Raw genomic sequence first — 16800 nt, forward strand, 5'->3', positions numbered from 1 at the left:
ATAATATTGAAATCTATTTTGGAATTGGCGAATGTGATAATAAAAATACGTCGTAATTTTAGGATGACGCGCTCGCACGATAGAGCGCCATCATGCGAAGAAAGACTGGAAGCGTCGATTCGAGTCCTCTCGATAACTCTCGATATCTCGTCTGGTCGTCGCGAGAGAGAGTAAAATCGTACATATACATATATCGCGATATCGATCGAACGGAGTACCGTGTGTGACAAGTCGCGCCGCACCGCGCCATGGTAGCAGCTTTGAGGATGGACGGTAGTGGTGCGTACACCGTTGGAATCTAAAAGAAAATTTTTGGCCGAAGGGCTGTTTAAGATGCGCGAGTGCGGGAACTCGAGAACTCTCGGGTTTGCCTCGGGGATGGTTCCGCGAATAAAAAGTACAAGGGACGTGGGAGAGGCGCGAAAATACAATCGAGTGGCTTAGCTATCGTCGTTTACTCACGGAAAGCGAGAAAAAGAGAGCTATAGAAAGGACGAAAGCGAGAGAGAGAGAGAGCGAGAGAGAGAGAGAGAGAGAGAAAGAGAGAGTGAACGAGAGAGAGAAAGAGAGAGAGAAAGACAGCGAGAGAGAGAGAGAGAGAGAGAGAGAGAGAGATAGAGAGATAGAGTAAACGAGAGAGGGAGAGAAAGAGAGGTATGATGTCTGCGCCCTGAGGAACGGACAGACGGACAGACGGACGTTTATGTCAAGTTTTTGTGCCTCTTGACGATGTTCTTTATAAATTCGGAGAACTCTCCGGAGCGTGTTCTTTAAGGTGGTGATGTGATTGTAATTCTCGTTCGGATGCCGTTGATAGCTTCTGTCCTAACAGAACGGTGAAATGTTTTCATCGCCGGCGTCGGTGGTGGGCGAGCCGTCAGGCTACGACTTTCTGAAGGAGGAGAACGCCGCCAAGTGGAAGGGAGTGTTTGTCAATTCCCTTAGAAAGGTAAATACTTTTTTTCATTCTCGAAGCACCTCAAAACGAACGATTACATTGGCCTTTATTTCTCCTTTCCTAAACGAATAATGTTTCCGAGACGATCGATCGATCGAGCCACCCTTCCTCTCTCTCTCTTTCTCTCTCTCTCTCTCTCTCTCTCTCTCTCTCTCTCTCTCTCTCTCTCTCTCTCTCTCGCTCTACGATGTTTAAATGCTCGTAGTACTTTTCTTCCGCGTTCGATCGAATCTACAGATTCTTAATGGCAAATTCCTCGATCAAACTTAATGTCTAATGTAATTTCATTACGCAATACATCCTTGTAATATCTCTTAAGGAAAAATGAAGGTGTCAATTAGAAATACGCAATAAAAATTTTAATGCCATCCTAAGTTAAAACGATATTCATTGATATTAATGGTTTAATGTTTGATTAAAGAGATATTAAATTTCTTTGACAATTTTCTTTTCATCAAAGATATCCTGAATATTTGATTATTCAAATGAAATTCTTGAATGAAGCATATGTCAATGTCGTGTTGTTATTATTTTGATAGGTCTTGGAACAAGTACATCCTAGTCTTGAAGCACGCCAAGATGCCTTAGACTATGTTGAAAGTTTAATTTTAAAAATGCTGGGCATGCTTTGTGGTCATCCACCTCCGCACACTCCACAAGATGTAGAAGAAAGAGTAAGAAGGACATTTCCGACTCCCATTGACAGATGGGCATTGCGAGATGCCAAGGATGCCTTAGAAAAAGGAAAAAAGAAGTCACCATTAGTTCTTCCTGTTGATAAAATTCATCAACTGCTACAAAAAGTAAGCAGCAATATGAATATAGGTTTATAGACCCTTTTCTATGCATAATTCGTGAACAACAAAGGAAGATGTATTCATACCCACATTAGTTCTTTAATATGCATTTGTAGGAAGTCTTGCAGCACAAAATTGACTTACAAGTCAGTCTTTTTGTGGTAGGAGTTTTGGAATATATCTCAGCAGATATTTTAAAGGTTGGTATAACTGTTACAAATTATAATCATAGTTTCAAATTATAATATATAGGTATTTGAGATACTTCAGATTCTTTTATTTTCAGTTAGCTGGAAATTATGTTAAGAATATACGTCATGTGGAAATCTCTTGCGAAGATATAAGAGTTGCGATGTATGCAGACATGGTAATATATCATTTTTCAAGAAATACTTAAGCCTGCATTGTCCTTCTGTCCATGCACATATTTATTAACATACATTATATATTTTGCTACGCTAAAACAAATTTGCGTATGCATAATTTTCATCATTATCGTACAAGCTTTCTCATTATTAAATGCCACAGCCTTGTGAACAGATATATACCAAAAATAATTCAGTATAGTTTCAAAGAAATAATTTTTTGCATCATACTTAATTAAAACTACGCACACAGCTATGTATTCATTCACAATTTAGTATTGTAGGCTATATATTTCATTTATATTGCCTGCCTTTTAATTCATTCTTACATATTATTCTTGAAATTGATAGAAAATTTCTTATTTTTTTTTTTAGAAATTCATTTAATCAAAGCAATAATAGAACATCATAATGTTCCTAGTAATAGTGGTTATAAAAATTATTAATTAATTTATTAATTAAATAATTTTTTCGAATATTCATAAGGAATTTATAAGAAATTCTATTACTAGCAATAATTGAAATAGTATTTATTGCATTGATTAAATCTAAGATTTTTTATTGGATACGATTGAATGGTCACAGATTTATTGTGGCTGCATATCTTCTTTGCTTGATTACATGCTTACCACTAACATATAACAAAATCAACGGTGTTCATTCTTCGCTCATGCTGTTCTAGGTGGTACGTACCTGCAATCCTTTAGCAAAAAAAAAATATATGAGAAGTGTTTTATGTATCGTACCATTTATAAGAAATTTCTATTTGCTTTACGTATTTTTGTTCTTTTGCTTCTGAAACTGAATTATTCAAAACAATATTCTAATTTTCTTTTTTTTTCCTTTTTTTTTTTTTTTTTTTTTTTTTTTTGCAGTAGGTTTGCTCATATTTTAAAAATGATATTACATAGTATATGTGATCTTTTATTTTTATTCGATATCTCTTAGACAATGAAAAATGTACACTTTATAACATATCAAATATATTAAGTATAATCATAGAGTATTTATTGACTTTTTACAATGTGATATTACAGCAATAATATTTTATATAGAATCTGTAAAATCATTGTAAATTTTATGCATATATTGATTTATGGTAATTATGAGTACGATCAACAAAAATATGTATGCATGAAATATAATGTAAACGTTCTTTAAGTAGATTTTTGAAATATAGAGCTTTTTTTTTATTAAGGAACAATAGCATGAATTATTTCGACATATATATACGATATAATTTTTTTATTTTTTTTAATTTTTTTTTTTTTTTTTTTTTTTTTTTTTTGTACGAAATCTACACAAAGTTAAGCATAATATTTGTGATCTTGATATATACTTATAATACCATTACTTTATGTAAAATACTATCTTTGATAATAAAATATATATGTGTGCATTATAGAATACTATATTTATCATTATATTAGAAAATATTTTATATTATATTATGAAATCTTCAAAATTGATAAAATACAATTAAAATTTAGATAATATTATAAAAATATAAAGAAATATTTTTTTATTGACAGGTACTGATGGACATGTTCTTCCAAGATGATTGCTCGGAAAGTCCGCAAAGCGGATTAGGTGCAGTAGTATCTCAAACATATGAAGAATCTGTCAGAGACCTTATACATGATGAACGTCATTATTTGCGTGATCTTCATATGATTATAAAGGTATAATAAAGTTAAAATTTTATTCTGATTACTTGTTAATTAAAGATGATATAATAATAAAGTTTGCTTCATATAGGTATTTCGGGAAGAAATTGCCAAGCTTGCACAAGATAAAAGTGAACTTGAAACGCTTTTTAGTAATATTATGGATATATATGAAGTCACTGTTACATTACTTGGTAGTTTAGAAGATATAATGGAAATTACAGAAGAAAAACAAACTCCTACAGTTGGATCATGTTTTGAAGAGTTGGCTGAAGCTGCTGAGTTTGATGTGTATATAAAGTATGTTGTTTATCTATTAATTATGAAATGTGCACGATATACTATCATATTTTATTTTCTTTTTTTTTTCTGTAGGTACGCGAAAGATGTTAATAGTTCGGCTAGTAAAGAAGTTTTAATAAATTTATTATCAAGACCAGAAGCTAATGCAGCATTAAGAGCAGCAGGGCATGGATTTAAAGAAGCTGTTAAATACTATTTGCCAAAACTTTTATTGCAACCTGTGTGGCATTGTTTTTTGTACTTTGATTATATAAAGGTATATTTTTTAAATTAATAAATTATTTTTTTATATTATTAATATTGATCAATTTATTGCGTATGGTTTATTTTTTTTTCTTTTTTCTTTTTCTTTTTCTTTCTTTCTTTTTTTTTTTTTTTTTTTTTTTTTTTTTCTTTTATTCAGGTATTACAAAAACGCACACCTAATACAGAAGATGGTGAAACTTTAGAACAAGTGCAAGGACTACTGAGGCCATTACAAATGGAGTTAATGCAGTCAGTTGCAAGTCTTCCAAAAAAGGATACTGGTCTACGGATGCAAAGTCGTGCTAGGAGACAAGCAGCATTGGAAAAGATTAGTGAATTACAAAAAACTGTAGATGGGTGGGATCAGAGAGATGTTGGGCAATGTTGCAATGAATTTATTAGAGAGGATACATTAGGAAAAGTAGGTAGTAATGGTCGAAGGTTAACAGAAAGAAAAGCTCTTTTATTCGATGGATTATTGGTATTATGTAAACCCAGTGGTGGCAAAAGAGTCAGTGTCACTGTTGCCGTTGGTGTTGGTGTAGTTGGACATCCAGCACATCCAGGTGAACTTCGTTTAAAAGAAAGATTTTTCATTAGAAAAGTTGACATCATAGACAGAGAAGATACAGAGGAATTAAAAAATGCCTTTGAAATAGCACCAAGGGACCATCCTAATGTTATACTCGTTGCCAAATCCGCCGAAGATAAAAACAGTTGGATGGCTGATTTAGTTATGTTAAATACAAAAAGTATGTTAGAACGAACTTTGGATAGTATCCTCTTAGACGAAGAAAGGAAACATCCCTTGAAATTACCTCCGCCACATTTGTATAAATTCGCTGAACAAGACAGTCCAGAAAATATTGTCTTGGAAGCTAGAGAAAATGGTGGAGTGCCATTAATTAAAGGTGCAATATTGGTAAAATTGGTAGAAAGATTAACTTATCACATATATGCTGACCCTGCTTTTGTACGTACATTCCTTACTACTTATAGGTAGGTAATTCTCACTTATTTTTATCAACTTTATCACACACACACACACATTATTTGATTTTATATTTATTTACAGGAGTTTTTGCTCACCTCAGGAATTATTGACATTATTAATAGAAAGGTTTGACATACCAGATCCTTCATTAGTATATGGTGACGATGAAAAACCTTCTGGCTGTAAGACTACAGCAAGAGAAGATTGGAAAAGATATAGGAAAGAATTTTGTCAACCGGTACAATTTAGGGTTTTAAATGTTTTAAGGCATTGGGTGAGTAGAATATATGTAAACATTATTTCTTTGTAAAAATTCAAAGATATATAATAATGATTATATTAAAATTTGATAGGTGGATCATCATTTTTATGATTTTGAACGTGATAGAAATCTTCTGGAAAGATTGCAAACATTTTTAGACACTGTAAGTGGTAAATCAATGCGAAAATGGGTAGATTCGGTTATAAAAATTGTACAAAGAAAATGTGAGCCGTCTGAACAACGGCCGATAACCTTTAGTTTTGAACGATCTCCTCCACCTATTGAGTGGCATCTGAAAGTTCCTGAAGAGGAATGGGGTATACTTACAGTAAGCACTAACACTACTATACGCTATGCATATTATTTATTTTTTTATAGACACAACTAAATAACAGATACTGCCATTTCAGTTGCACCCCATTGAATTAGCAAGACAATTGACACTTTTAGAATTTGAATTGTATAGAACTGTAAAACCTTCTGAGTTAGTAGGATCAGTGTGGACTAAAAAGGACAAAGAAAAGACATCACCAAACTTATTGAAAATGATCAAGCACACAACAAATGTAAGAGGATGCTTAACAATTATAATTTTGTAATTATTATAATAGTATATTGTATATTCTGTTATTCTATAGTTTACTAGATGGCTTGACAAGACTATAGTAGAAGCAGAAAATCTTGAAGAAAGAGTAGCTATTGTTTCACGAGCAATCGAGATTATGATGGTGCTTCAAGATTTAAATAATTTTAATGGTGTATTAGCCATCGTTAGTGCTATGGGGTCTGCGTCTGTATTTAGGTTAAAATTTACTTTTCAAGTAAGTAAAAATTATTAAATGTATATAATCGTTCATATTTTCTCTGATGTACATTGAATGTTTAATATTATAGCAAATTCCTGCGCGATTAGAAAAAGCGCTTGAAGAAGCACGAGAATTAAATAACGACCATTTCAAAAAGTACCAAGAAAAATTAAGATCGATAAATCCTCCTTGTGTACCCTTTTTTGGTGAGTAGAAATATTAAACATTTATTAATTTCATATAACATTTTATGAATTCTTCATTGGTTATATATTTTTTCTATTCAGGTATGTATTTAACTAACATACTACATATTGAAGAAGGAAATCCCGATTATCTCCCAGGAAGTCCAGAATTGATAAATTTTAGTAAACGTCGAAAAGTCGCGGAAATAACTGGAGAAATTCAGCAATACCAAAATCAACCGTATTGTCTTTCAGTAGAACCTAGAATACGACAGTTCATTGAAAATTTATGTCCATTTGATCCCAATATGAAAGATGCAGATATTAGTAACTACTTATTTAATAAAAGTTTAGAAGTAGAACCTAGAGGATGCAGACAACCACCCAGAGTTGTAAGTTTACTTTATGTCCAATATATTCGCATGACGGACGTATTTTTCTTATATAATAATAAATGAATGTATTTAAAATTAGCCTCGTAAATGGCCGGATTTAAATTTGAAATCACCGGGTATTAAGGCAAGAAGTCTGAGTGGTAAATTACCTGCTCCTCTTCAAGCTGTAGCGTCAAGTGTAAGATTACACGATCCACCACCGGAGGTACCACCACCTCCACCACCGGATTTACCGGAGACACCACCACACACATCACAAGTTACAGTTCCGCATACAGGGGACCATAGTGTGTTTGCACCTGTGTTATTAGGAGGTTAGTATTTGTAATGAAATTAATAAATCTTTTATATAGATTGTATGTAGCTTTTTATACAGGTATAGGTCAACCCCCAGGTTCACCAGGTCCACTTAGTATATCAGGATTATCAGTCAATTCACCAAGTAGTAGTCCACAAATGGGATCACCAGGCCATCTTCCAACGACGCATCATCAATCGCAAAGTACTCACTTTGGGTTTAATTCTGGAACTATTGGTGTTATGGGAGCTTTAACAGGATTGTCATCGTCTAGTGGAAGTCCAGGTGCTATAATGCCCCCACCACCTTCTCCTAGCCATATGCCTCCTAATCAACCTCCACCACCCTTGCCACCTAGATCTCACAGAAGGCGGGAAAGTTCAATAAGTGACTCACCTCAACAGGTAATTGAGAGATTAATATTTTAAGATGAACTTGAAATATTATTCATTTATGTGTTATTATAATAACAGGCACGACAAGCGCCGAATGCACCTATACTTCCTCCAAGAGATGGTACTTCTCCACCGCCATTGCCACCAAGAAGAGACTTGCCTTTAACGACATTGCCACCAAGACTTCCAAGTACGTTGAATCCAAGCACTTCAGCGTTATTAACTAGGCGAAATTCTACGTTAGAAAATACGTGCTCGTCTAACGCCCACCCACGCCGACATATGTCTTTCAATGGGCCTAGTCCTACGAAACTTCCCCCTACACAACCTAATGGTAAAAATATATAAATTTCCATAATTTTATTCTTATGCATGTCAATTATTCTTTAATAGTGATTGATTTTTACGATCAAATATAATTTGTAGGGTCTGTAACTCCAAGATTACCACCAAAACCTTTACCAGGGCGTCCACCAACAACCATGTTTAATTTCAATGCTCCTCCTGGACCTAGTTAAGTGTTACTCTTTCTTATCTTCTTCCTTAATAAAAGAAAAACAAACATTTTCGGAAATCGATTTCTAGTCCACTCAGAAAGCTAGCTAAAGCCAAAGGTTTTACTAGCTCAGATCGACTGACTGTAAATAACATTGCTTCGAAACTTGTACATCATTTTCTATTGAATAGATGTATATCGAGCATAGTATTAATACATTTATCACGATAACCTTTAACATTCAATATACGTGATAAATGGATTAAGGTGCAGAAGACTTAGTAAATATCTTTGCAAGACATGGCTCTTACGTGATGAGATGCTAGTTACATTCCTTACAGCAATTCATCTTTTAATGATGTCCACGACATCATTTTCATTCAAAGTTTATTTTTTGAGACAATACAGACTGTTGTGACTTGTACAATATATTTTTAGATATTTTTTTAATAAGCAGGTACACATAATCAATAGATGTAAGGTTGTATATTCCATCATGAAAAACGATACTTTTATTAATATAATATTTCTTAATACAAATACATGTATGTCAAAGCCTCATATTGAGCTTTTTACATAACATCATGCATATACTTTTTCTTACTTCTATTAATGAACAAATTTGTCAGATTGATAATGATTCTCCCAATTTTTTCGTTAACTGATTCATTAGGAAAAAAATTTCGCGTTCAAACATTTTTAAATGCTTTTCACAGAGGACGACAATGCGTCAGAAATTGAAAACAAACAAATGCATCGGTTCTTTCTCCTATTTTCTCATTCGTCTTCATGAAATTATCTCAAATATTTACCCATATTAATAAAAATATATTTCTTTTTTTATTTGAGGAATGCAAAATACATTTCATCGCAGTTGCCAGTTCTTTGAAAATTATATTCCATATCTCTGAAGTGTTTATCTTCGTTATAATTTAGTCATGCTACGTATATTACGATCTTACTGAATGGACTATATTCGATTTCGGTTGCACAATAGTTTCTTTTTTCTTCTAATTCCTCTCTGTCCCTCAACACAACTGTGATACACTTGAACGTGGGTATGTACGTTATGTAACTAGGCATTTAGATTTTAAAGAATCCGATGCAAAAATGTGCAGTATCGAATGAATCATAGGCCAATATGCATATACAATTATATACATATAAAATGAATCAATAGTAAAGATGAGTACATATGTACATGTATATTATTATAAATATATTCTATAATAGTTATTGTGTAATAATGTCGAATATAAGATGAAAAAATAAAATATTGAAATTATATAAAATAAAGATTATATTGTGTAGCATTTCGCATATTTTTTTACCCTTGCGATGATTAATCAATTTATTTTGTTAAATAAATATATTGCCCGTTATATCATCTAGGTTATTTGCGTTAAATGTTTATATTTTTTTTGTCATTTTTAAATCGAAAAAAAAAGACGATGCAAAAGAGAGCAATGATACGCTCGTATTGAAATTCCCGCCATATTTATAATTTCGCGCGCAATACCATTTTATATCTGGTCTTTCATTTCCGGTCTATACTTACGCATCGTTCACATGTTAACGTCGTGCTAGATATTTACGAAACAAAACCATAATTCATATTAATTGCAATCAAAATTTATCTAATATAAATAATTTAATGTTTAATTTATTATAAATATTTCAAAATGAATTCGTTAATTAACCTCTTAATTTTCGTTAAATTGAAATTAATGATCATACTACTTCTTCCTTTGAAAGTCTAATGTGACAATTTCTGTCTCAAAGGAGGAACATTTTTATCATTCTTGATATAAATTAATAATAAATAAGAATATTATTAATGATGTAAGTTTTACAATATCATAATTCGATTCAATATTAATGAAAAGAAAAAGAAAAAAAAAAAAATAAAAAAGTACACACAAAGAAAATAAAACCATCCATGACTTCAATTCCCCTATATAGAATCTACGATAGATATAGGACATTTATATATTTCCAGTTACAGTTTACCTACACTGCGATATGCTTACATTAGGCGCTACAAACTTTTGTAGCAAATGCGCGAGTCCTTTACCGTTTCTAAAATGTTTTTTTTCGCGGAACGTCAATGAAAGTGATTTATTTACAAAATGCAGTGTATGAACGTTTAAATATCTCTGTAATGATCTTATTATCTTATATTTATACACAGGTATACACCCTTTTCTTAAATTCTTCGTATAAAATATTAGCTGCTGTCAGATTAAGAAATGAAAAATCCAAATGTTTATCTTCGTACAATATTTTAAGATTTTACAATTTAAAAGAATAAAAATTCGTCATAATCGTATCAATTGTCATTTTGACGTTAATTATTAAATTGTTGAGAAACATTGTAACCTCTAACATTCACTTGATTTTCTTCATAATTCTTGACATAAAGTAATGTATAGGAACAGTAATAAGAAGTACATATATCTCCTCTAACGATATTTTCATTGTATTTCATTTCTTTACTTTTATAAAAGATGTAATTTATTATTAATATGTGCTCTCTTAGGAAAGCAGCTATGAATACAAGTCTAAGTTCTACGGATGGTGGCGGTGATAAACGTTTGCCTGAGACTACTGTGCAAACTATAGCGCAAAACTTAACTACAATGCAAAATATACAAAGCATACAGAATGTACAAAGTGTGGTTCAAAGTAATATACAAAGTATTCAGCCTACGCAAACTATTGTTGGAACAGTTGGGACTCCTACTGGTCTCGTTGGTAAATCAGTATCATTGGATATTAATCCAAAGTTATCTTTAATGAAGCCTGTAATTCCATCTGGTACAACATCTAATGCAGAAACAAATAAAATCACAACAACGGTAAATTTTTCTTTCTTATCTATATATATAAATTCTTTTAAATTAAATGTTTATATTAACAGAAAATTTCTTGTGTTTACTTTATAGCTCTGTTCTGTAGGTTCTACAGTAAGAATTATATCACCAGGTATGTTGAGTACTGTAGAACGTCAAAATCAACAACAAGGTCAACAGTTACCCCAACAAAGTCAGCAAATTACTAATATGCCGGCTACGTATCATGTACCTAGAGGACCAGCGGCAGTTGCAAATATTTCTGCTCCAAGATCAACAGTTGCTACTCCAATCGTTAGAGCTAATGCTGGTCAAACTGTACCAACTACAAGAGCAGGGTATATTGTTTTTTCTTAGATCGTATGCTAACGTACTGACTACTTATAGTTATTAAAACTTGTTATACTTATTTTTCAGAATAAACACAACAGTATCAAATCCTCAATGGCAATCTAAAACAACTTCAGTTGTATATGCACAGCCACAAAGACATCCAACACCTCCAGTTAGTAGAGTCTCTACGAGACCTCCATCTGCTGTATACAGTGGACAACAACCCCGATTAATTACTCAAACCAATCAAGGAAGATCTGTACAGGCCACTATGGTTACTGGTGTTCCTGGTACTCCGTCCAGATTGATAGCACCTATTCTACAAACAAGTAACAATATTACACGACTTCCAGTTGCACAAAACAGACCTCCAACTGCTCAGGTAGCAAATATTTCGCAAACTTCGCAACCTGGAAGATCATCAACGCAAGCAATTCAAGTAAACTTTTCAATTAACATCACGATATAATATCTGACTTTATGTAACAATAATTATAATTTATATATTTATTATTTTAGCCCAATCAAACAAGCAGGTCTCTCAGTACAACAGGTACAGTAAACCGTATAGCTGTGTCAACGCCAGTAGTAGGAACAACAAGTAGAATAGGTGGAACAGCTTCTGTCAGTGTCCAACCAACATTGAGCCGACAGTTATCTATTAATACAGCAGCTGGTCCATCAGCTGGTACTGTCAGTCGTATCGTGATACCACAGCAACAGGTAAAAATCCGCTAAAATTTTATTGTTGTAAATTATAAAATAAAATGAAAATTATAATATTTTGATAGGTACAGCAACAGCAAGGAACAGCACGTGTTGTTCAAACAGTTACTCCTTTATCAAATCTTAATACAGTATCGCGAGTAATTACAACTACAGCGAATACATCAAATGTCACGAGAATACCACAAACTACGACTACAGTTACAAGAATAACTGGAATGTCTTTGCATCCATTACCTTTGGCTCCAGCAAGAACTGCACCAACCCCGGTAAAAGCTACGCAACCACAAAATATTGGACAAACAGTACAGATAAAACCACCTGTTCAACAAACTGGACTTCGTGTTTCTGCAACTAATACTACTAACAATTCAACTACTAATCCTCCTCAGTCGGTTCAAGGTCAATATCTACATCCACCTCATACCACTACTTATTATTCTTTTGAAACAAGCGGTGAGTGTGACGACTTATCACAAGTTTTATTAAATAATACTCTATTGTATTGTAATCATAAAATATTTTTTATTCCATACAGGTACATATTCTCAATATCGGCAAGCTTCAGTACAGCCTGTAAGATTACTTGTTGAGCCAGGATATGATGAACCGCACAGTAAACCTAATGCATCTCCAAGACCGAGTATACTTAGGAAAAGAGATCATGATACTTCTCCTGTTAAGGGTATTTCTATAAGATATTGTATTTTATTTTATATTTATATTTCTAATAAATTTTTATATCTGATTATATATTATGTCATACCTTTTACATATTTTATTATATTTTCTATTGATTATTTTATTCATCTAAATAACTTTCTAATTCTTTAGGTGCAGCTAAAAATTTAGTACCTGTACTTGCTTCTTTACCGTCAGTACCATCGACATCCAGTCCGCCTGGTTCTCCAAGAGATCAAGATGGTGGTGGTTGTCAAAGTTCAGGATCAACTACCGTTTCAGCTACTTCATCTCCTGGTCTTGATGAAGATCCAGAACAATCAAGGATAACAATTAATCCAACAATAGAGATGTCACCGAGGAAAAAACCTCGTAAACAACAATTGACAGGCGTTGAATTAACCGAGCCAAGATGTACGGAAGAGGAAATGCAATTTATTACAGAAGAAAAAATAAAAAAAGAAATAAAGGAAGAATCAAAAGAAAAATCAACCGACAAAAGACATATTTCTAATGTACAACGAGATATGAAATCTCCTACACATCCAACATCTATACCTACTATACGAACTCGGCCTACACCGAGCTTATTAGGTTTGTAAATATGCCAATAAATTACGAAATAGTTTAATAATTGATATATTTGTCAAATTATATTGCTGATGTTAATGATTTATATTTATTAATTTTATTAAGGCTCCTCTTGGAAAAATAGATGGGGTGGCAGACTTCACCATTACAGAAGACCTAGTGACGTACGACCTCGTGAAGAAAGGAGACCATCAGTAGCAGAATTGGCACAACAAAAGCATGTTCTGCAAAAATTAAATGGATGGAAAGTTTATCATCTTACGGCACAAATGGAAGATATTGCTGAACTTGAAAAACAGGTAGATATATTTGTTCTATATTGACAAATTTAATATTTAATTAAATCAATTGACAATTTAATTTAAATAATTAAATTTAAAATATCTTGTTATATTTCTTAAATCTTTATCGTCTTATTTAGGTACATGAAAAATTGAAAACAACACTGACAATACTTGAGTCTCAACAAACTATTAAAAGTAGACAAGACGATGGACTCGAACGTGTAAATGAACTCATTAAAGGAAATATGCAGCGTAGTAGTTTGATCAGCGAAGGAATGAACGAAGCACGCACGCAACTCATTGCTATTTTTCAACACAAAGGACCTATCACGGATATTTTACAACGTTGTGGAAATAAGCGTGCTCAAAAGAAGAGGGATAAATGAGCTATTATGCTGATCAAATTAGGAGAAAAGCACTTTAAGGAACCTATGTACACATAAGGTTCGAAAGGGAGTTATTTTTATCTGTGTCACAGAATCTACATTATAGAAGTAAAATAAATGGTTTTATAAGTCTAAGTGACATAATCGTCGCTAATATGTTTATAATTTTATTATAAAAATCTCTGATGTTTTTATTTTAATACAGTACTTCTTAATCCTCCACTTGCTAAAAAGTTTCGTTTATATTTTATATTCTCACTCCAATGAATTCACGTTAAATATAGACAAGTATATAACAGGAAAAATATACTCTATGTAAGTGTTAAATGAGTAAACTTTTTGTTGTACAAAAGAAAAAAAAGTGGTTTCGAACTGGAGATATGAAAATAGATGCGCGCGCGCGCGCGCACACTTTTATTTACTGTGCGCGCGCGCATGAAGAAGCGCGCGTGAAACTCTGAAAAAAATTTCATATGTATTTCTATGGCAACTAAACATTGTCAATTTTGGCTCATATCCATAACAGTAATAATCCTTATTACCATACATTTATACTGCATTTTAGGACAGCGTGTATGTTGAGAAAGTAGTGAAAAACGCAGAAAAATAAAATAAAATGTGGTGGGGATATAGTGCTCCATTAGACTTACAATGTGAAATTGAAGAAAAGGAAGTAACACCTAAATCTCTTGAAGTATTGATCATAGGTGCTTCTGATGCAAGACATATTATAAAGACATTAGCGTCCTCTTATAAACACTCTGATTGTTCTATTATTTATCATATAATCGAACCAACAATGGAACAAGTTGCTAGATCAATACTTTTATTAAGCACTTGTTTGGATAAAGATTTAGGTATGTATATGTCCAATCTAAGAAGTTTGTCATAATAGCAATTATGATAATATTATGTGAAGGAATGAATATACCTAAGGACTGCAAGAAGCAACTCGATATTACTTGGAAATTATGGGAAATACACTTTTAAGACCTGCTACGGCTAAATATTTGGCAAAACATTCTAAATTATTGGCAGATACTGTAACTCAAACCATTGATTGTCCTTGGCTAAATCTGGAAAAACTTAAACATAAGGACAGAGATCAGTTAGAATGGATATTTAAGTGAGTCCTTTATTACTTGAGAATAGATACTGCGATAATACACAATTATATTTATTAAAAAATCATGCTCTTATATATTAAACCTATCTTATATAAGATTTTGGGAACGTGCTACGCGCGAAGGGGTTCCAATTGTGGATTATTGGGACAAAAGAATTAGAAAATCATTAAAAACACGATATGACTACAGGGATGGAGTTTTTGATTGGGATTATCACATGATATTAAAACCAAGAGGTCATTCAAATTTAACTGTACATGAATATAGGTATGTTTGACAAGAAAAATATTTTTTAATGCAATAAATGATTATGATGCAAATCAAAGAATAGATATATAATTATATTTTGATTTATATGTGAATCAGATTTTGGAGAAATAATGGAATAGCATTCACTTGGATAGAAGGTGAACCTGCTAGAAGTAATCCAACACTTTTAAATAATATAATTCCTCTTGGAGATGGATTTTTACATTATGCTTATTTGGGGGATATAACTAATGGACCTTTTTTTACATGGGCTTTAAATGAGGATAAAGAAAATATGTAAGATAGAATAAAATCTTTTTGTAAAAGATATCCTTTAACATAATACAAATTTTCATTACGTAGAAAGCTCAGAGCAACTGATATAGCAGAAAGAGAAGTAATGCGTACTATTCACGAAATTAGAACAAAGGAACCTTTTTGTGATGAACTCGTTGCCGCACATAGAGATCCATCTATATTAAATGGTATAATAATAACAGAAATGCCAAGCTCTGAAATAGAATATGAATCATGGGTAAAATATGATAAATATGAAAAACAAGGTGTTACTTGGATATCTATTCCTAATACAAAGGTATAAAAGGTTAATTATTTTAAATGCAAAAGTAAATATCTTGAACGATGTCACTTTCAGATTTTATTTCATCCATTGTCGACATTGGAATTATTCAAAAATAGAGCAGAGTACAAAGAGAAATTTGATATAATTTGGATAGCACATAATATGACCAAACAATTATCTAATGTAGTACCATTGTTGAAAAGAAAAGGACATATACTAATCGAATTACGTAAATACTTAAGTGAATTACGTAAAGAAGATTTGGAAAGTTTTACCAAAGAATTAAAAAGTACTGCACAAGCATGTGGACTGCGAGAAATGAAAAGTTTCAATTCTGAAAATCATACTATAGCACAATTTTGCAATAATTAATAATGATTGTAATAAATTATTTCCTAACCTGCACCATAATAAGTTACAATGACACAAATTAATATACTGACTAGTCTAACATGTTTCTGTTTTTTTTTTTCCTTTTCTCTCAATTTTTTTTCTTTTCTTTTATTCGTAATCGTAATAAAACATTAAATGCCACTATGCATATACATATATTTACTTTGACGAAACTAAATTTTATTTATTCCAATTCCATACACATTACATGTACACATTATATATACTTTACATTGAAAATCTTAAAAAGCTCTATTTAATTCGATCAATAAAAGTATACATCTTTTTTTTTTCAAATTATGAAAATAAAAAAAAAAAAAAAAATAAAAAAAAATTTAACCAACAAAATTAAACTAAATCGTATGACGTATTATGGAAAATAATCCTCTTGAAGGATGTAATAAATAATAACCAATCAAGATCATTGA

At 32.0% G+C, this 16800-nt stretch overlaps 3 protein-coding genes across 8 annotated transcripts; all 3 read left to right on the top strand.

The window, feature by feature from the left end:
- Positions 1–250: 250 nt before the first annotated feature.
- LOC124423196 (protein son of sevenless) lies at positions 251–8233 on the top strand. 6 transcript variants are annotated; one of them, XM_046960693.1, is made up of 18 exons: positions 251–949; positions 1498–1761; positions 1872–1955; positions 2042–2124; positions 3652–3802; positions 3879–4087; positions 4163–4346; positions 4494–5335; positions 5412–5604; positions 5684–5920; positions 6003–6158; positions 6231–6413; positions 6487–6604; positions 6686–6975; positions 7058–7292; positions 7373–7680; positions 7750–8005; positions 8098–8233. In XM_046960693.1, the coding sequence occupies exons 1-18, from the start codon at positions 842–844 to the stop codon at positions 8187–8189; spliced, it is 3993 nt and encodes a 1330-aa protein (XP_046816649.1). In that variant the 5' UTR covers positions 251–841; the 3' UTR covers positions 8190–8233. The 6 variants fall into 6 exon arrangements, with proteins under 6 accessions (XP_046816649.1, XP_046816647.1, XP_046816648.1 ...); XM_046960691.1 differs by having other exon boundaries at positions 2042–2122; positions 3653–3802; positions 7343–7680; XM_046960692.1 differs by having other exon boundaries at positions 252–949; positions 2042–2122; positions 3653–3802; positions 7355–7680.
- A 1949-nt stretch (positions 8234–10182) lies between these two features.
- On the top strand, positions 10183–14199 carry LOC124422760 (histone deacetylase complex subunit SAP130). Its single transcript, XM_046959638.1, has 10 exons — positions 10183–10358; positions 10707–11025; positions 11113–11357; positions 11437–11791; positions 11872–12075; positions 12144–12534; positions 12617–12763; positions 12913–13353; positions 13456–13649; positions 13772–14199. Exons 2-10 carry the CDS (start codon positions 10717–10719, stop codon positions 14018–14020), a joined length of 2535 nt encoding a protein of 844 aa, XP_046815594.1. The 5' UTR covers positions 10183–10358; positions 10707–10716; the 3' UTR covers positions 14021–14199.
- Positions 14200–14344: 145 nt separating this feature from the next.
- On the top strand, positions 14345–16706 carry LOC124422761 (dynein axonemal assembly factor 3 homolog). Its single transcript, XM_046959639.1, has 6 exons — positions 14345–14877; positions 14957–15146; positions 15244–15414; positions 15514–15693; positions 15760–15991; positions 16052–16706. Exons 1-6 carry the CDS (start codon positions 14637–14639, stop codon positions 16349–16351), a joined length of 1314 nt encoding a protein of 437 aa, XP_046815595.1. The 5' UTR covers positions 14345–14636; the 3' UTR covers positions 16352–16706.
- The last annotated feature ends 94 nt before the right edge of the window (positions 16707–16800 follow it).

The sequence above is a fragment of the Vespa crabro genome, chromosome 3, assembly GCF_910589235.1.
Source record: "Vespa crabro chromosome 3, iyVesCrab1.2, whole genome shotgun sequence".
NCBI lineage: Eukaryota > Metazoa > Arthropoda > Insecta > Hymenoptera > Vespidae > Vespa > Vespa crabro.

What these genes read in the sequence shown, in the direction of transcription:
- LOC124422760 (XM_046959638.1), top strand. Translation starts at nt 10,717, where the DNA reads ATGAATACAAGTCTAAGTTCTACGGATGGTGGCGGTGATAAACGTTTG. An exon ending in GTACCAACTACAAGAGCAGG is followed by an intron (nt 11,358 to 11,436) that starts GTATATTGTTTT and finishes CTTATTTTTCAG; the next exon opens with AATAAACACAACAGTATCAA. An exon ending in TTATTCTTTTGAAACAAGCG is followed by an intron (nt 12,535 to 12,616) that starts GTGAGTGTGACG and finishes TATTCCATACAG; the next exon opens with GTACATATTCTCAATATCGG.
- LOC124422761 (XM_046959639.1), top strand. Translation starts at nt 14,637, where the DNA reads ATGTGGTGGGGATATAGTGCTCCATTAGACTTACAATGTGAAATTGAA. An exon ending in CAGTTAGAATGGATATTTAA is followed by an intron (nt 15,147 to 15,243) that starts GTGAGTCCTTTA and finishes ATCTTATATAAG; the next exon opens with ATTTTGGGAACGTGCTACGC. An exon ending in TTAACTGTACATGAATATAG is followed by an intron (nt 15,415 to 15,513) that starts GTATGTTTGACA and finishes TATGTGAATCAG; the next exon opens with ATTTTGGAGAAATAATGGAA.
- LOC124423196 (XM_046960691.1), top strand. Translation starts at nt 842, where the DNA reads ATGTTTTCATCGCCGGCGTCGGTGGTGGGCGAGCCGTCAGGCTACGAC. An exon ending in TGTACTTTGATTATATAAAG is followed by an intron (nt 4,347 to 4,493) that starts GTATATTTTTTA and finishes TCTTTTATTCAG; the next exon opens with GTATTACAAAAACGCACACC. An exon ending in GGTTAAAATTTACTTTTCAA is followed by an intron (nt 6,414 to 6,486) that starts GTAAGTAAAAAT and finishes TTAATATTATAG; the next exon opens with CAAATTCCTGCGCGATTAGA.